Source organism: Palaemon carinicauda, chromosome 19 (assembly GCF_036898095.1).
Source record: "Palaemon carinicauda isolate YSFRI2023 chromosome 19, ASM3689809v2, whole genome shotgun sequence".
Classification (NCBI taxonomy): Eukaryota; Metazoa; Arthropoda; class Malacostraca; order Decapoda; family Palaemonidae; genus Palaemon; species Palaemon carinicauda.
In genome coordinates this window covers 111,345,180-111,365,894 of record NC_090743.1, presented here as the reverse complement: position 1 = coordinate 111,365,894, position 20,715 = coordinate 111,345,180, and the positions used below count along the sequence as shown (strand labels likewise).

At 40.8% G+C, this 20,715-nt stretch overlaps 1 protein-coding gene across 4 annotated transcripts in view; it reads right to left on the bottom strand.

The window, feature by feature from the left end:
• LOC137658741 (uncharacterized) overlaps positions 1-20,715 on the bottom strand; it is a 171,067-nt gene that overhangs the window by 143,906 nt on the left and 6,446 nt on the right. For 2 of the 4 annotated variants that reach the window (XM_068393766.1, XM_068393765.1), the window contains exons 2-3: positions 3,372-3,504; positions 920-1,117 (exon numbers count right to left, since the gene is read on the bottom strand). In XM_068393766.1, coding sequence (XP_068249867.1) covers positions 920-1,117; positions 3,372-3,452 — 279 coding nt within the window. In that variant the 5' untranslated portion in view covers positions 3,453-3,504. Of the gene's footprint in view, positions 1-919; positions 1,118-3,371; positions 3,505-17,593; positions 17,980-20,715 lie in introns of those variants that run through there. The other 2 variants (XM_068393767.1, XM_068393764.1) reach the window with 2 other exon arrangements.

Here is a 20,715-nt window from a genome sequence, read left to right as displayed (position 1 = left end):
ACTTATGAAAGGGCTTATTTTTTTCACATTTGTTAAGGTAAAAATAAAACTATTCATTTTTATATATGTTAATGCAATTGAAACTCAAACAAAATCATTGTGTTCTGGAACAGGAGTTCTAGATATTTATCATAACTACTGTACTTCAGAGCCAGACATCTGACAAACGGGAGTTCAACAGGATGATTCGAGAGCGAGTTCTTGGCGCAGCGCTATGGCGTAATGTTAGTCTTGAACGCTCAGGAATATTCTGGAGAAAACGGTCCTGCGTATATAAAAGGACAGGGGATGCGAGAGAGGAGAGACCTGACTGAACACCGCTAGTGTTTGGAGACATTCTTCAGCTACACCTTCTGTGACACAGAAAGTTAGTGATTACACACAATGATAGAGCATCTTAAAGATGATAAGGAAGATGAAGAAATTCACCTCATCAACATCAGAAGCTCTGAAACTTCATGTCAACCTTTTATATATGCAATATCACCTGTCCCTTGCTGCATAGTAAGTTTGTGAAGGTAACTAAACCTACTTCGTAACAACTTTGTGTGTTTACCCATTGGTTTTTGGTGAGTATTCGGTGAATTCTTGTGTACTACTGTAAATATTTAAGTTAAATCTTAAATATAGATTTATTTTCTGTTTGCTGGCTATCATCATACTTTGCTGTTGTTCCATAGACTTTTTGAGTACATTTTGCATAATGTACATTATGTACGATAGTTGAACGTAACAAAGATGATGATGAATAACCACTTAATATAAATTCAGGATATTTCAGAGTAATGGAAGAAATTTGATAAAGAGCACACAGAATTATACAATGAACAAGTTTGATAAGTGGACACACGGTAAAACTCTGGCATAGTGCATAAACTTTATAAAGCATTTACTTTTAAAATCAAAATTACATTCTTACCTCACCACAATACATGTACGAGAGAAGCCATTCTATTGTTTCAACCGGGGTGTCATTAAGGATAATCACAGGCCGAGCATTGTCATTGGGGGACCTCTGAAATATTTCCTCAAAGTAGTGACTGCATGTGGATAAGATTATTCTGTGGACCATAAAGATTCGTCCCTCACATGCGATCATGGCATCGGAGAACATAGGCTGGGGAAAAATTGTACAAGAAACATTATAATTTTTTCCACTTTATTGTGCCACAATAGAACAACAAATCATAGGAATTACATAACAATTAAGCAACCTTACAAGACTTCTTTGGATTATACTTTACATGTACTGAGAAAAACTGATTATATACCATATTTCCCATGCACATTTTCTCTGAAAAAATGCCCCCCAAATCATCCTGCATCTTAACACTAAGATAAGTTGTATAGGGGCATTTGACAATCCTCAAACACCCCCAGTAATGGCATACAAACAATCACCAGACATAAAAATATAAGCCTATAATTATCAATCATACGTAATAAATAAATTAATTTTGAATGCATTTCCTTCAATTAATAAAGGCAACAAGATATCTGATTTGTTTTGGTGATCATCTGATGACTCGCCAATGCCATCTACTGTATATGCAACCATACAAACTAATCGTATCCAAGCAGATGTATTAATTCAATTGTTTATGCAGTATTTAACCATTTTTTCAATATTTTAGTAAGGAATTTGCTGCATGGGTTCTGAAATAATAGTGATATTTGTTGCTGAACCAAACCTTGAAAAAACATCTCACTGCAAGTTGAGTGCAGTGTTACCAAGTTAGCTGTAAACTACGTAGACCTAGATTCGCACAAACAGCAGAAAAAGAATGTTCCACCAGGTGAAAATTCTAGAGAATTCTTTATTTGATCACTTCTTAATTTTGCATGAAAATGTGTACATGAGGAATTATGGAAATATTACTGGAAGTTTACCTCCCTACCAAAAATTTTATCAGGAATAATTGGCAACAGTGCTTTCATAAAACGAATCACTTGAAAACATTGTTAAGCATGGTAGCAACTACGACTGGTTTAGTGTTCTTTTTTTTATAGGAACATGTAAATAAATTGGGATAACGGGTATAAAGCTAATTAATATTTACCTAACACTTTTCATAATACAACACAACCAAAATATAAAAATTTACTGTACCAGAAGAAAAATAACTGTAAAATCACCAACTAGGAATTGCTTCTACAATAGGTTGTTAAATCCTCAATTTCTTTTGATTCCAAAAATTGTTTAGTTAAATATAGGGTGTGTCTTACACCTTGTAGTATCTTATGACACAGGAAATACAGTAATCAGATAGCAAACCCTCAGCATACATCATATTCTCCAGTTAATCCAGTTAACCCTTTTACCACCAGGCTCTTTGGAAATTTCCAACCTTTAACCCCCAAGGGGTTATTTTTTCCCCAGCACATTTTGCAGTATATTTTTTTTTAATTGCTCTAACAGCTTTAATTTTTTAATAGAGAGGTCAGGTTGGTCTCATTCTCTTGGAAAATGCCTGAATTTTCTCAAAAAATTATCAAAAATATGAAAAAAAAAATTATTATAGCACTTTTTTGCAAGGACGTACCGGTATGTCCATGGGGGTAAAGGGATGAGTTTTGTGAAATGTACCAGTATGTCCTTTGGGGGTAAAAGGGTTATGGAGAGATCAATTTCCAGTATTGATGTTGGAAAGCTGTTACTTTCACAATTCTCTTTGAATGAAAACTAAAATAATCAACTACAGGTATTCCTCACCTAAAGACATAATTGATCAACAACGTAGAGCAGAGTATGACATTTTCTGGCCGATTTTTTATGTGCTGTATATGTACGGTAACCTTAATAATTTCATAAAGATCTAGTTGTCCTTTTTTTCCCATTTTCAATCATTCTCTATACACAACATACTCATCAACATTACCAATGATGTAGTACAGTATTAGGAATGTAGCAAAAATAAGTGAGCCAAGTGAGTGAGAAAAAGTTCTATACAGCATATGCAACATACAGGTATTTATCAGCATTACTATTAGCAATAGGAATACAGTAGAAATTAGAGAGTAACATACAAGGATTTTGGAAGTCTCAAAAGACTTTTTATTCATCCACAAAGAATTTTTAGTCCATCCGCACAAACTCCCTTTGAGAGAGATATTAACTGTACTTACAAACCTATTCTGAACAAGCGCTAGAATATAGGATTTCCAATTAGATGAAATATGTTTTTGCAATATACATCTGTCAATAGACGTCACCCCGGAAACGTTGTAACTAGTCATGTATATGACAATACTGTACACGCTCTTTCAAGCAAGGGTTAATCACTGGACTTTCTTCCCAATCACTTCTCATTGTTAATAATTCTATAAGATTATTAAAGCATTCAGACGCATACATAATTGCTAAACCTCACCTGGTTGCAATAATCTTGCAAGTAGTGACTGAATATACACTGATGATTGTTCCACTTCAGTTTCACCCGTGCAACTTCCATCTTGGTGGGATACTGAATGACTGCAGCAGCCACAGAAAATTAAACAAGATTTCTGAAATAATAGGACTGAATGAGCTAGACAGTATAATATTATAATTGTAATTTATAAAAATGATATTTTGATTATAAAATAAATTTTTGAATATACTTACCCGGTGAATATATAATAGCTGACGTCTCGGACGGCTCGACAGAAAAAACACAAAAACTCGCGAGCGATCGCTATGAAGGTTGCGGGTGTGCCCACCAGCGCCAACTATTGGCCAGATACCGCATATACATGTAAACAGCTCCAGTTCTTCTCATCCCGCTGGGTCTCTATCGGGGAGGAAGGGGGGGCCTTTAATTTATATATTCACCGAGTAAGTATATTCAAAAATTTATTTTATAATGAAAATATCATTTTTAAATATTAAACTTAGCCGGTGAATATATAATAGCTGATTCACACCCATGGTGGTGGGTAGAGACCAGTATTAATACAGTTTACAGCGTATATGCTTAGAGTTTTTGACAGTTATAATATAACAAAACCCAAATAAATATAGGTACCTGGTAAGGAAGCTGACTTTGACGATTACTCTGCCTTGTTAGTCTGCTTTCCTCACGAAGCCCAGCCATCCTCTTAGGATGCTGAAAGACTCCCAGGAGCTGAAGTATTAAGGGCGGCAACCCATACAACAGGACCTCATCAAACCCCTAATCTGGGCGCTCTCAAGAAATGACATTTGACCACCCGCCAAATCAACCAGGATGCGAAAGACTTCTTAGCCTTCCGTACAACCCAAAAACAAGATTAAAAACATTTCAAGAGACAGATTAAAAGGATATTGGAATTAAGGGAATGTAGTGGTAGAACCCTCACCCACTACTGCACTCGCTGCAACGAATGGACCCAGTGTGTAGCAGTCCTCATAAAGAGTCTGGACATCTTTTAAGTAAAATGACGCGAATACCGACTTGCTTCTCCAAACGGTCGCGTCCATAATACTTCGCAGAGATCTATTTTGCTTAAAGGCCATGGAAGTTGCTATAGCTCTTACTTCGTGTGTCTTAACCTTAAGCAAGCAACGGTCTTTTTCACTCAAGCGAGAATGAGCCTCTCGGATTAAAAATCTGATAAAATATGACAAAGCATTCTTTGACATAGGCAATGATGGCTTCTTAACTGAGCACCATAAGGCCTCAGATCTACCTCGTAAAGACTTAGTACGAGCTAAGTAGAACTTAAGAGCTCTAACTGGACACAGTACTCTTTCAAGTTCGTTGCCTACGATCTCTGACAGGCAAGGTATATCAAATGACTTAGGCCAAGGACGAGAAGGCAGTTCATTTTTGGCCAGGAAACCAAGCTGAAGTGAACATGTGGCTTTATCTGTGGAAAAGCCGATGTTCTTACTGAAGGCATGAATCTCACTGACCCTTTTAGCTGAAGCCAAGCACACTAGGAAAAGTGTCTTGAGGGCGAGATCCTTCAGGGAGGCTGATTGTAATGGCTCAAACCTGTCTGACATCAGGAACCTTAGGACCACGTCTAAGTTCCATCCAGGAGTTGCCATACGACGTTCCTTAGAGGTCTCAAAAGACTTAAGGAGATCTTGGAGATCTTTATTATTGGAAAGATCTAAGCCTCTATGTCGAAAGACCGAAGCCAATATGCTCCTGTAGCCCTTAATAGTGGGTGCTGAGAGGGAGCGAACATTTCTCAGATGTAAGAGAAAATCTGCGATTTGGGCTACAGAGGTACTGGAAGAGGACACAGATGCTGACTTGCACCAGTCTCGAAAGACTTCCCACTTCGACTGGTATACTTTGATGGTAGAAGCTCTCCTAGCTCTCGCAATCGCTCTGGCTGCCTCCTTCGAAAAGCCTCGAGCTCTTGAGTCTCTCGATAGTCTGAAGGCAGTCAGACGAAGCGCGGGGAGGCTTTGATGAAGATCCTTTACGTGGAGCTGTCGTAAGAGATCTACCCTTAGAGGAAGACTCCTTGGAAAGTCTACCAGCCATTGAAGTACCTCTGTGAACCACTCTCTCGCGGGCCAGAGGGGAGCAACCAACGTCAACCTTGTCCCTTCGTGAGAGGCGAACTTCTGCAGTACCTTGTTGACTATCTTGAATGGTGGGAATGCATACAAGTCCAGGTGAGACCAGTCCAGTAGAAACGCGTCTATGTGGACTGCCTCTGGATCTGGGACTGGTGAGCAATAGATTGGGAGCCTTTTGGTCAACGAGGTGGCAAAGAGGTCTATGGTGGGTTGACCCCAAGTCGCCCAAAGACTCTTGCACACGTCCTTGTGGAGGGTCCATTCCGTGGGGATCACCTGACCTCTCCGACTGAGACAGTCTGCCAAGACATTCAAGTCCCCCTGGATGAATCTTGTCAACAGGGAGATGTCTCGATTTTTTGACCATATGAGGAGGTCCCTTGCGATCACGTACAGCGTGTGGGAGTGAGTGCCTCCTTGCTTGGAGATGTACGCCAAAGCTGTGGTGTTGTCTGAATTGACCTCTACCACTTTGTTTCGAAGAATGCTCTCGAAATTCATCAAGGCCAAGTGGACTGCTAATAGCTCCTTGCCGTTGATGTGCATGCTCTTCTGAACTGAGGTCCAAAGACCCGAGCATTCCCGACCGTACAGAGTCGCACCCCAACCCAAATCCGACGCGTCTGAGAACAACACGTGGTTTGGGTTCTTGACTGCGAGGGACAGACCCTCTCTCAGACTAATGTTGCTGTCCCACCAGTTCAGGCATGCTTTTACTGGTTCGGAGACCGGGATTGATACAGCCTCTAAAGTCTTGCTCTTGTTCCAGTGAGAGTCTAAATGGAACTGGAGAGGGCAAAGGTGAAGTCTCCCTAACGAGACAAACTGCTCCAGGGATGACAGAGTCCCTACGAGACTCATCCAACTCCTTACTGAACAACGTTCTCTTTTCAGCATGAGTCGGACTTTGAGCAGGACTTGTTCTATTCGGGTGGCAGACGGAAAAGCCCGAAAAACTAGACTGCGAATCTCCATCCCCAAATATAGAATCGTCTGGGATGGAATCAGTTGGGACCTTTTTAAGTTGACCAAAAGTCCCAACTCCTTCGCCAGACCCAACGTCCAATGTAGATCCTGCAGACAGCGATGACTGGACGATGCTCTGAGAAGCCAGTCGTCCAAGTACAGGGAGGCTCGAATTCCCGATAGATGAAGGAATTTTGCCACATTCCTCATGAGCCTCGTAAACACGAGAGGAGCAGGACTGAGGCCGAAGCACAGTGCTCGAAACTGGTACACCACATTCCTGTAAACAAACCTCAGAAACGGTTGGGAATCCGGGTGTATAGGAATGTGGAAGTACGCATCTCGCAGGTCAAGAGAGACCATCCAGTCTCCCTCTCTGACCGCTGCTAAGACGGACTCGTGGTCTCCATCGTAAATTTTGTTTTCGTAACAAAAACGTTGAGCGCACTGACGTCTAGCACTGGCCTCCAACCTCCCGTATGCTTTGGGACTAGGAAGAGACGGTTGTAAAACCCCGGTGATTGAAGGTCCGAGACTTTCACCACCGCTCCCTTCTCTAGCAACAGAGACACTTCGTGATGTAGAGCTTGTCTCTTTGACTCCTCTCGATACCTGGGAGAGAGGTCTATGGGAACTGTTACTAGAGGAGGTCTGCGTACTAAAGGTATTTTGTACCCCTCCTTGAGCAACAGAACAGACTCTTGGTCTGCACCCCTCTTCTCCCAGGCCTGCCAGAAGTTGTTCAGTCTGGCCCCTACCGCTGTCTGAGGATGTGGGCAGTCAGACTCTGCCACGGGAGGACTTGGCTCCTCTCTTCTTACCTCTCTTTCCCTCGGCCCGAGAGCCTCCCCTGCTGGGAGGTCTGCCACGAAAGGGCGGGATAAACCTAGACGCAGGAGTCTCGATTCTGGGTCTCACCACAAAGGATGAAGAAGGAGCTCCCTTGCGAGCAGAAGAAGCCATCAGGTCATGTGTGTCCTTCTGCACAAGAGAAGCAGCAATGTCCTTAATCAGCTGTTGTGGAAACAAGGCAGCCGATAAGGGAGCAAAGAGCAGTCCCGATCTTTGACAGGGAGTAACTCCTGCTGAAAGGAAAGAGCAAAGGGTTTCTCTCTTCTTCAAGACTCCCGACGTAAAGGTGGAGGCGAGCTCATTGGAGCCATCGCGGATGGCTTTGTCCATACAGGACATAATAAGTAAGGATACATCTTGGTCAGCAGACGAGATCTTCCTACTTAATGCTCCTAAAGACCAATCTAGAAAGTTAAAAACTTCAAAGGCCCTGTATACGCCTTTAAGGAGATGGTCAAGGTCCGAGGAGGACCAACAAATTTTCGAGCGTCTCATGGCCAGGCAACGGGGAGAGTCTACGAGGCTTGAGAAGTCACCCTGGGCAGAGGCAGGGACTCCCAAGCCGAGAACTTCTCCCGTGTCATACCAGACGCTCGATCTAGAAGCAATCTTAGAAGGTGGGAAGGCAAAGGCCGTCTTCCCCAAACTCCTCCTGGTAACCAACCAGTCGCCTAGAAGACGTAAAGCCCTCTTAGAAGAGCGAGAAAGCACTAGCTTAGTAAAGGCAGGCTTGGTAGCAGCTAAGCCTAGCGCAAACTCAGACGGAGGCGAACGAGGAGCAACAGTAACAAAATGATCTGGGAAAAGATCCTTGAAAATCATCATGATCTTCTTAAAATCCATCGAAGGTTGTACAGCCTTAGGTTCTTCTACATCAGATAAAACGTCCAAAGGATTATCATTAGGAGGAGGATCAGCAACGTCCTCATCTGAAGGACCCTCGTCCGACAACTGATGAGTCTCAAGCAAGGGAGAGACCTGCCTTGGTGGCAATGCTTGACAAGCAGAGTCCACACGCAAAGGAGCATCAGTAGCAGTCCAGGACGCTACGTCATGTAACTGCTTAACGGACTGACTAGCAACAACAACAGGAGCGGGAGGACGCTCGACGTCAACTCGAGACTCCCTTGACTGCCTAGATTGAGCAGTTAAAACAACTCTTGACTGCGGCGCTTGACGCTCAATGTCAAAACAAGTCAACTTAGCTGGTTGGCGAACGTCCTGAACGTCAACACGAGCATGCGGCAGCGGCTGAACGTCCACAAGCAGCTGAAAGTCAACACAGGACTGCATCGAGTGAGGCTCTAAGTCACGTGATTGACGTGACTTTGTAACGTCAACGTCAACAGGACGAGCAAAGGCTCGTTTGGGCGGCTGACGGCCAGGATCTCGATCAGCGTAACGGCGAGGATCATCGTTAACCTGCTCAGCAGTATACTCCTCCATAAGAGAGGCAAGCTTACTCTGCATATCCTGCAGGACAACCCATTTAGGATCAACGGGAGTGGGAGCGGGTCGAGACGATGGTAACGTCTGTGACTGCAAAACATTGCCTAAACTAAGACTCTCGGAGCCCGTGTTACGCTTCTGTTTAGGCGGCGAGCAGTCTTCCGATGACTGCACAGGGTCAGAGCTGTCCCAATGGCTACAACCAGGACGCTGGACCTGTCCTGAAGGGACTGACTTCCGCTTTAAGGGTCTCGAAACCTTGCTCCACGGTTTCTTACGCGAGAAGCCTTCGGATGACGAGGAGAAAACCGCCTCGCTCGTCTTATGGTAGGGGCGGTCTTGACGAGACACGCCCGAAACCATAGAGGGAACGTCTGTTCGTTGGTTAAAGCCTCTCGTACCCATAAGTCCTACGACATTACTTCTCCCTGGTGCATGGGAGCTTGCAAGAGGTCTCGGACTAGGCGAACGACAAGCACGAACAGACGAACCCTCGGTCGCAACACTGATAACACTTTGCGCACTAATCACTTTATCCCCACGATTTTCTAATGTGGCACTCTGACACTTTAACACTTTTACATCCGCCATGAGTTGATTACGGTCCGTAGCCAAAGATTCAACTCTCTCGCCAAATGCTTGAATGGCATGCAACATATCCCGCATTGATGGTTCATGAGTGCTAGTAGAGGGTTCAGGCACAACTACTACTGGGGAAGGATTAGGTTCAGGGGCATGGGAGGAGGAAAATTCTAATGATCTAGAGGAACTTCTCCTCACCCTATCTCTCTCTAGCTTACGAGAATACTTATCAAACTCTAGCCAGTCGAATTCCGAAAGTACCACGCACTCATCACACCGATCTCCTAATTGACAGGTTTTACCCCGGCAATTAGAACACACGGTATGTGGGTCGAGAGAGGCCTTTGGAAGACGTTTGTTACAATCCCTAGCATTACATTTACGAAATTTAGGAATTGGAGAAGGGTCAGCCATTTTGAAAAGTCAAAGAAAATCCAAAAACAATCCAAAGTCATCAACAATAAAATCTATCCAAAAAAGAGTTCAAGAGTTTTAATTGAAGATAAAAACACCTGCACTGCGAAAGCTCAAAACCAAAAGAAGTACTTCACCAAGAATGACGAAAAACTCCAGGTCAACAGCGAGTAATGGAATCAACTTGTCGACAAGACCGACAGAGAAGAACTGGAGCTGTTTACATGTATATGCGGTATCTGGCCGATAGTTGGCGCCGGTGGGCACACCCGCAACCTTCATAGCGATCGCTCGCGAGTTTTTGTGTTTTTTCTGTCGAGCCGTCCGAGACGTCAGCTATTATATATTCACCGGCTAAGTTTAATATTTAAAAACCTTATTACAAAAGTAGATGCAGAAATTTACTTAACAAATCAATAGAAAATTAGCATTTAATTAAGAAAAGGAATTTGGAATTTTCATAATAAAATCAATATTAATACTTACCTGATTCTTCAAAATTCAACCAAATATTAACCACACTGGCAACCTGCTACTTTCTATTCTGTACCCATACTGGCAGCAATGCCGGCTGAACCAGCTGTCCACTCACATTGACAATCAATTGTAGCCTGACAGATGTGGGGAAGGCTGGGTAGGATTAGCTACATCATCTAAGTAAGTATTATTAATATTAATTTTAGTACAAAAATTCCATATCAATAAACATTAGTTCATGATAATGTATCTAGCCCAATTATCCACATTGACACGAAGGAGAGTTTTGGAAAAATTTCCTCTTTCAGACAGGGTCAGACTAGGCGGAACGACAAAAAATGTGTAAATCAACAAAATGAACCGAAGAACTTGAAATGTTTGGCCAAGAAACCAGGCCAGGTAAATCAAGGAGGAGTTCATGGTCAGACAGTTTGGTCTACAGGTACAGGAAGAGTCCAAGGAGGAATTGTCTGAATAAAACCATGACTGCAGCAACAGCATATGTACCTCCAATCTTGAATGTGACTCTGACAGCAAGAGAAGGGCAGGCACAACGGGGGAGAAAGAGGAGGGAGCGACCGTTTTTCCACAAGGCACCAGACGCCTGCCTGACTCCATGTCTCAAGCGCCCCTCAGACACCAATAGGGAGGGGTACAAAACAGCTGGCAATAGAGAAAAGAGCACCATAGTTCTTGTATGAGTTCAGCGACAAGAGTAAAAGCCAGAGGTGACTGTCCCAAGAATGAACACTTGAACTAAAAATCTGAACTTCCATCCAGGGAACATTGGGGGAGAGACAATGGATCATAATGAAGTCAGTAAGAGAACCATAGCAACAAACTACCATCTGTTTTCACACATGTATAACGCCGAGAGTAGAGGACCTGAACGAAGATGGCAACTCAGTCCCGAAGAATGATGCGTAAGATTAATCCAACAGTACTAGTGTCAGACATGACAAAAAAACCCATAACGTGACAGGCACCCACCATGAAAGGAGCGACCAAATACCACCATGGCGACGCAAGAGACCAACACCATTGCCTGCATCCCTCTCTAAGACCTAGAAGGAAAGCATTCACCTATTCTTTTGTCAGCCGAAAGATGAGGGTGTGATCTTAGGTACTTACTTGAAGCATAATTAATCGGGACCTGCAAGTAGGCATCTTTTAGGTCTACAGTCATCTGGAAATCATTCTTCCTGATGGCTTGGAGAACGGTGGCTGGAGTCTCCATTTTGAATTTTGTTTGCAAACAGATTCAAACGGGAAAGGCCTATGACGGGTCTCCAACCTGAATTCAGCTTTTTTACTAATTATAAATTGCTGAGGAAGCCTGGCGAGTCATTGAAGACTTCTTCTACCGCTCATTTGGCCATCAATATAGATACTTCCTCTAATAAGAGGAGGTCCTTTCCTGAGCATTTTAAATAAAATGGTCAGATTGTCAGAGTCCTGGTCAAAGATGGCAGACAGTCTATGAAAGGGACTCCATACCCTGAACAAAGGACTTCTATCGTCCAGGGGTTGGGCCTGAAGTCCTGCCACCTGACCCAAAAGCTTTGTAGGCCTCCGCTCCAACTGATGGTAAGCTCGGGAACAGGCCCCTGACAGGAGCCTCTGCGACTGCACCCTCTAAGTATGGAGGGATGTCCTTTCTGTCGAAAGGGGGGTTTGGAAGCTTGTCTCCCCAGCTGTTGCAAATCTGTTAAGAGGCAAAAGTCATCTCTGCTGAAGCACTGGTTTAAAAGGCAAGTTTCTTTGCTGCTGCTCCCCTCCTCATCATAGGACCTTGTCCCAACCTCTACCTTCTCTATAGTCGCAGCTACATCCAAGGGGGGGAACAAAGAAGGAGAACTTACTAAGTTTGAGTTTCTCAAGGCTAATGCATCCCTGGGTGACAGCTGTCTTAGAGCAAAAGGAAAACAGTCTGGTGTAATAGGAATTCTGAGGCTTTTGCCCCTGATTGTGATAATTCTTTAAATTCTTTTAGGGAGTGTTCCTCTTTCATATTCTATGTGACAACCTAGTGGGATACAGTACTGCTCCAGACCAGTGGTTGAGCCAAGAACATGGCCGAAACTTCCCTGTTTGCCATTTTGGGACTCGGAAAGATGTAGGGGAGGCTGGATAACTCATCAACTGGCCCGGATGGTACCAGGTCAGCAACAGCATCAATAGGGAATGGGCTCTGAAAAATGCCAATGTCTATAGAATCTTCTCTGATGTAAAAAGGTAAAGGGCAGTATTTTGAAGACCTGCTGGCCTTATGAGAATTCTCAGACGCTAAGACTTGCGTGTCAAGCAAATCTAGCATGTTCTTAGTTTGTATAAAGAGCGCCCCATTGAACCTGTGCCTAGGACTTTGTGATAGTGGGAAAATTGAATCAATAGGGCACCTTCTGCTAGCGGTTTATATGTGAGGATGCTCATCCAGTCCATCCAAGCAACAGACGAGAATCAAAATTTCAATAAACTGAGATGCCTCTGAGGAAGATATCAGGTCCTGGAGGGAAGGAGGGGCTACATCAGCTGAGCTGGTGCTCGAGCATGCAACAAGGTTCTCCGGAGAGCCATTAATGGTGATATCATGGTCAAGTAGTGGTTTCACTTTTGGGATAACTGGGTGTTCAGCTTTCACATTTCTGGCGTGATTCTTAGCTTTTCCTCAGACGTTCTTCCTTTCTCTTGTCTCATCCATAGTGAAGCGGGAATAGGAGGCGGAGAAAGAACGGGAGGACTCCAGATCACCCGCGTTATATGAGTATTTACCTCCCGGAGCAGCGTGCGAGACAAAAGTATTAAAGTCCCTTTCTGAACTCGACCTTCGAGGGGAGAAGGAATTCTCTGCAAGTTTCTACATCAGCTGAGCTGGTGCTCAAGCATGCAGCAAGGTTCTCTAGAGAGCCATTAATGGTGTTACCATGGCCAAGTAGTGGTTCCTCTTTTGGGATAACTGGGTGTTCAGCTTTCACATTTCTGGCGTGATTCTTAACTTTTCCTTGGACATTCTTCCTTTCTTTTGCTGCATTCATAGAAGCGGGAATAGGAGGCGGAGAAAGAACGGAAGGATTCCAGATCACTCCCGTTATATGAGTATTTCCCTCTAGGAGCAGCGTGCAGGACAGAAGTATTGAAGTTCCTTTCTGAACTCGACCTCCAAGGGAAGAAGGAATTCTCTGTAGGTTTCAATCCGGAGTGCCTACAACTCTTAACAAAGATGACCTCATCTGCATCAGACGGGGGTGTAACTTGTAGAAAAGGGGGAAACACTTCCTGCTCCTTATCCACTCTCAGAATCTGAAAAGAATCATCTGAAGTAAACTGCTGTTCAGAAGAATGCATATCATGTAAAGCATTAGAGAACATTAGACCAGGAACTAGAGTGAGGCTGTTCATGTAAAGCAATGGGATTGCTATTTGCATAACTCGAGGCTTTTGGATTGTAAATCCTACCTGAACATTTATAAAACTCTGGGGGAAATTTAAAACAATGGGGCGTCGATCTACCACAACCTCTAGGGTGTATTGATCATAAACTAGCTAGAGAAGTGGTAACAAACTCATGTCATGCATTAACATTTTTGCCTTCCTGAGGAATACTCTCACATATCAAGATGGCAGTGTGTTTAGTGACACCATAACAAGTGAGCACGACAACTCGCTTCACCAACTTGCGGAGGATTTACCAATCACACACAGGAGTGGCAGCGCGTTGAATGACGTCATAACGAGTAGGAATAGCATTGCGTACCAACTTGTTAAGCTGAACGTTTGGCCTGGCTGAATTGTAACCAGACAGAATTTGGGGAATTAGAGAGGATTTTGTAACACTTGACTTTTTCACACTAATAGTCTTAAAAGGAGATGAAGACAATTGTTTAGAGCAGCTTGGCATTGCCAAGTATTGGGTGTGGACATAGCAAAAGCAGTCGGGCCATCCTTGTATTAAAGGGATAAAAATCTTGTAGTGCATCCTGGGAACACTTTATCGGAAATCGATGCAGAGGACCCCAGGGTGTACAAGGCAAGCCTGGCTTGTGAGAACAAGCTAGAGACTTAATAAGGGTCTTTCAACAAGGCTGATTCAGTACAAGGGGGAAATGGCAGGCTCATCAACTCTCAAGTTCCGCGATCGGGAACACGGAAAGACTTTCACTGCTTGGATTGGAGATACTTCCAAGAGTGGAAAGATCTCTGGATAATCAGACATGGAATGTTCTCCACTCAACACCCTCGTTGGAAGTGAGGGAAATCTATTTATATATGGGTAATTGGGGCCAAGTGTACTGAGATTGGTTCTGGCTCTGAGGGCACAGCAACCATAGCCATAGGATCTATTACAAGTACTGTACTGGCTAAAATCATACTGTGCTGTACATTATGAACACTGGGTGATAAAACATTATCAAAGTTATCATGGTCGTCATCATCCGTGACTGGGGCCTAAGTGGGTTCCTGATACGAAGGACCTGGTTGGGGGATAATTTTCGCCGCAAAAACGAACTTTTGGAGAATGACCTCACTTAGTTAGTTTCTTGCGATACGATCTCTTTCCTACTAAGAGGAGTCCCTACGGTACGCATGGTGATTCCACTGAAAATCTCTTAGCATGGCAAGAGGGACAAACAGGGTGCGAATCAACCTCTACCCAACTCATGAAGGTGCCACAGGGACGTCCTCATGGCTGGGGCATGAACACACAATATTTGCCTTGCTAACCATAATGCACTCACTCATAACTCATAGATAATGATAGTAACTCAAGTGGCAGTGAATATAAAAAAAACACACAAGGCACAAGTACTAAGCACTGTAAGGGTAGACGGAGGTGAATACGGATGTCTAATCATAGAGATGAAGCAAGAATACGTCCTCTTAACTTCACGACCAGGAGTGTAGTGAAAAGTGTCATGAGATGGCACACTACGCCCCTATGCTATGTAGTTGTTTAGCAACTGTAATGTGATGCAATCAAACCCATTTTTCTTTGATTGTCTGGTCATAGAGAAAACGAGAATAGTAGTAGCCCATATAAAGGACTCATAAGTTTGTGTCCACAGGAATAAATGGCTTTTCAGATCAATCTCCTAGTTTCAATCCCATTAAATTAAAAGTACGACTACCCAACAATTATCACATGAAAATCGTTCAAAACATCCATCTATCACAATATTTCTTCCAAAAGGGAAATAACCGTATATTTGGCATGATTCTAACAAAGGCATCCTATCCTCACTAACTGAAATACAAGGAAGAAACGTTTCATAACATCAGTCTGCTTCCCTTTAGAAGTGAAGGTGGGTAATTGGCCTAATTAAAAATTGCCTGAGTGAAAATGTCTTCAATTAGGTGACTGTAAGGAGAATGAAACTGGCAACCAGTTCTAAGGGTAGAGAAAATGGGAAAGTAATGTCCAAAGACAAACTGGATATTCTTAATTAAATTAACTACAGTATGAAAGCTATTCTCCATCTCTAGGATATGTGGTTCAAAATTATGTATTTAAAGATATACAGTACTGTACTTGATTATATCAGTTCAAGTTTCCTAATTAATATTGTACTAAACTACAGTAAAACTATGAAAACATGTTAATTTCATTTTGAATTTCTTTAATGTAAAAAATTGTATCAGTCAATAAGAAGATTGTGAATTCCTGGTCTCGTGTTTGAGAAACATAATAATGGAAGTACCCTTCAACTGGTTTAAAGTTAACGTAGGGTAAGGGGGAAGAGTTACAGGTAGGTACAGCCACGGCAATTTATAACACTGTTATTACTGTCATGTGACTTTCTCTTGGGCAAAACCTACCTCCACAGTTCCTATACAAGCTCCTACACCAACAATGTTACACTTTTGAAAGTTTTTCTTTGATACATATCTAAGTAAGATATCTGCATTAACGGCATCCAAACCAAGGGCCTATTTCCCTACTGAAGGAAATAATGTTTTTGCAGTGTTAGTTTTGATAGGTATTTTCAATGGTTTTAATGCCATCAATTGCCGGATATATTTTTCAAGATTTAGGGATAGGTTAAACAAGATACGTCTAAAACATCCAGTTTCAGTAGTGAAGCTAGTTGGGAAACCAAAAAATAGTTGAGATATTAGTCTTACGAAGGATAAGAATACTACAGTCTACCGGGAAGTGGGCTGCAGGGGAGCAATACCCCCTTCCCCCTATAAGTAAGGATAAGGCTCCAAGGTCAAGTTAGGTGTGGAACTTTAGGTTAGGCGGTGGTCGTGTGTTTGTTCCCCTTTAAAAAATATTTTTCAATCAACTTCTAGGATTCTAAATAGCCTATAATTTGAAAAGAAATTGATTTTGCCCAATTACTTACAGCAATAGTTCAAATTACCTATAAATACACCATGAGCGCTTATTTTGTTCATCAAGGAATGGTGCTAAAGTAAATAATTACTGGGGAGGTTAGGTTAAAATGTAAACTTTATCTAAAATGTTTTAATTTATTTCACGCTACCTGGACATTTATAGGAGCCTTTGTATATCAGCGGCCAGTTCCACTCACATAAAAAATAAACAACTAAAGCGGCCAGTTCCACTCACATAAAAAATAAACAACTAACCTAACCTTTCCCCCATAACCTAAAAGCAGTGTCCTTACCTACTCACCAAACACCCCACCCCAGGGCAACTACCCTTACATACAGGTGGCCGCTATCATAAATACACACCCATTTATCCAATCATTAATCACTGGAGGAGCTTCACCACTTGAACCATTTTAACTAAACTAACTTAGATCCACGTACATTCAGTTATTCATCTTTGATCAAAAGTATCACTCTATGACCACTTGAATACATGCAGTGTCTAATGAAGACTGAAATAGGAAAACCTGTTGTATCAGAGTTGCTGTCTGCAGTGGATCCGTATACCACAAGCCTTTGGTAGCATTCCATTATTAGCCTAAGGTAGTCAACATACTGAAATCATTCGATAAAATGTCAGAAATGAAAAAAAAAAATATGGTTGAATAAAAGGTTTAAATCATTGTGTTTTAATGTGTACTAAAACAGCGTTTACTTATCACTCGACCCTGAGAATTTGAGGGTTGACGACCCATGGCCCCGAAGAGCCTTCAAACAATTAACAATCAGGCCGGACACCGTTTCTACCAAAATTTGACATGACAAGTCATAAATCTACATAGCATGATACACTAATATTCGATTGCAATTGCCATAGACATGAGGACAAACTATGCACGGTTTGTTCATGAAGCAAACCTGTCAGCATACGTTTCCCGACAACAAAGTTAGCTTCGATGGGCTTCTGTATCCCTGACATGTATCATTCGCGGGGAAGAGCTTTAATTTACAAATACTAACCTTCTTAGGCAAGCATGTGTTCTGTAAGGTCTAGCGGTAATCCCTTGAACACTACAAACACGGCAACTTTTATTCAGTCACTATCACTGCGCAATGGCGATTATACAATGACGTTTAAATGACGTCATAAGCCGAGTACCAAACACGACTTCGTTGTCATATTCTTCTTCTTCCAATTTCAAGGTTATTTTCCGTATGAGAATTTAGGTCTACGCTAATAATTAATTCAGTAAATAAGAGACATCGGGTTTTTTCTGATAATAAATTGTCACATATTTTTTTTCTTCAATTAACGTCATTTGATTTCCAAGATTCCATTCAAATTATAAAATATCTTATTAAGGTTGTGATAATCGTAAGTCGCGTTCCCTATTACGTCACAGCTCGACTGGCAACCAAGCCTCGTTCCAGCCCACACTGTGAAGTTTTACGGCTCAAGTCAAGGACATTTGTCTTTTTCCCTTATTGACTGGTTACGATTATCGCATTTCTATTATTTTAAGTGTCGTGCTCGTGTTTCCTAACAGTGATTATATCTTTTTCTACTTCAAAAAGTTATATTTGCATTTCCCGAAAAACAAAATCTCACACTTTTAAAATGGAAGAGTCGAATTATCTGATTGCATCTTTGTAGTGCAATGAATTAAGCATAAAATCAATCCAACAATTGTAAGGTTCAATTTAATGTGGTCTTTTTGCCATTGAGCTAATAATTCACTACTATTCCCTAACGAAGGATGAATAATTCATACACACGAGAGGCAGGCATGCGGGCGCCCACATACATACATACATACATACATACACATACACGAAAAAAACATGCGCAAGTGGAAGGTCATGTCTAAAGCTTATACTTTTATTATTATTATTATTATTATTATTATTATTATTATTATTATTAGCTGAGCTGCAACCTTACTTTTTCTGCACTGTATATATATATATATATATATATATATATATATATATATATATATATATATATATATATATATATATATATACATATATATATATATATATATATACATATATATATATAAATATACATATATATATATATAAATATACATATATATATATAAATATATATATATATATATATATATATATATATATATATATATATATATATATATATATATATATATATATATATATATATATATACATACATATATGTATATATAAATATATATATATATATATATATATATATATATATAAATATATTATATATATATGTATGTATATATATAAATATATATATATATATATATATATATATATATATATGTATATATATAAATATATATATATATATGTATGTATATATATATATATATATATATATATATATATATATATATATATATATATATATATATATATATGGCTGTTACCAGAGGTTGTGTTTCCAGCTATATAAACACATGTGATGAGAAGCAGAGGTGGACCAGCTGTATTCCAAGAACTCCCATTGACAAGCGATCAATCAGTGTCCAACCCCGACTCTACAGTAGGTCCGAAACAAATGGCTGTGCCATGGGAGAGAAAGATGAAGTTTGAGAGTGGAAATCATAATCTAGTTGGCTGGATGATAACTTTTAGTATCCAATCATTTGGGCGTGTCAGAAAAACAGCAGGTCACGAATCAGGTACCTATGCCTAAAGGATCTACTTTGTAGGGCGTGTCCTGAATTTTCCTAAGGCCTTGTAGAAGTCAAGAACCAACAGAGAGGCCCCAGGACAATAGAAGAGGAAGAATACCCTCCTCAGGGTTGGCCCCTAAACATCATTAGCTTTTATGTTCTGTAACTGCTAATAAACAATTATTAAACGTGTAATTCGGCTTATCAATGAGATCCACGCTACCAATTAAGACTCAAATGACATGAATATCATCTCCTCCTACGCCTACTGACGCAAAGAGCCTCGGTTAGATTTCGTCAGCCGTCTCTATCTTCAGCTTTTTATCCAATACTGGTCGATTCATCATCTCCCACTTCATGCTTCATAGTCCCCAGCCATGAAGGCCTGGGTCTTCTAACCCTTCTAGTCCCAAACTGAACGTTTGGTGAACTAATCTCTCTTGGGGAGTGCGAAGAGCATGCCAAAACCATCTCCATCTACCCTCGTCATGATTTCCTCCGCATATGGAACTCGAGTAATCTCTCTTATAGTTTTATGTCTAATCATGACTTCCCATTTAACTCTCAATAACCTTCTGAGGCATTTGTTCTCCATTCTATTAACTCTATTGGAGATTGTTTCATTGTCATACCATGACTCATGTCCATACAGCAACACCAATCTCACTAAACTGATATATAGTCTGATTTTTATATGTAATTTCAGGCGATTTGATTTCCAAATTTTACTCAACCTAGCCATTGTCTAATTGCCTCTTTTCAATCTTTCACTAAACTCTACAGTAACTGTAAAGACCCTGTATTGGAGATCACAGTTCCTAAATACTTAAATGATTCTGCCATATCTATCCTTTCTCTTTCCAATGATATTTCATCTTCCATTGCATGCTCCGTTCTTGTATATGTATATATATATATATATATATATATATATATATATATATATATATATATATATATATATATATATATGTATATATATAATATATATATATATACATATATACACATATACATCAATTACCAATAATTCAAAACTTGCCTAAATACATCCCAAACACTTGAAATTTCATAACAAACAAATACGAATATTCTAAACGAAACCATGTGTCGTGTTCGTGTTTCCTAACTGTGATTATATCTTTTTCTACTTCAAAAAGTTGTATTTGCATTTCCCGAAAAACAAAATCTCACACTTTTAAAATGGAAGAGTCGAATTATCTGATTGCATCTTTGTAGTGCAATGAATTAAGCATAAAATCAATCCAACATTTAATATTGTAAGGTTCAATTTAATGTGGTCTTTTTGCCATTGAGCTAATAATTCACTAATATTCCCTAACGAAGGATGAATAATTAATACACACGAGAGGCAGGCGCGCGGGCGCCCACATACATACATACATACATACATACATACATACACACACACACACATCATAAAAAGATAATAAAATAATGTAAAAG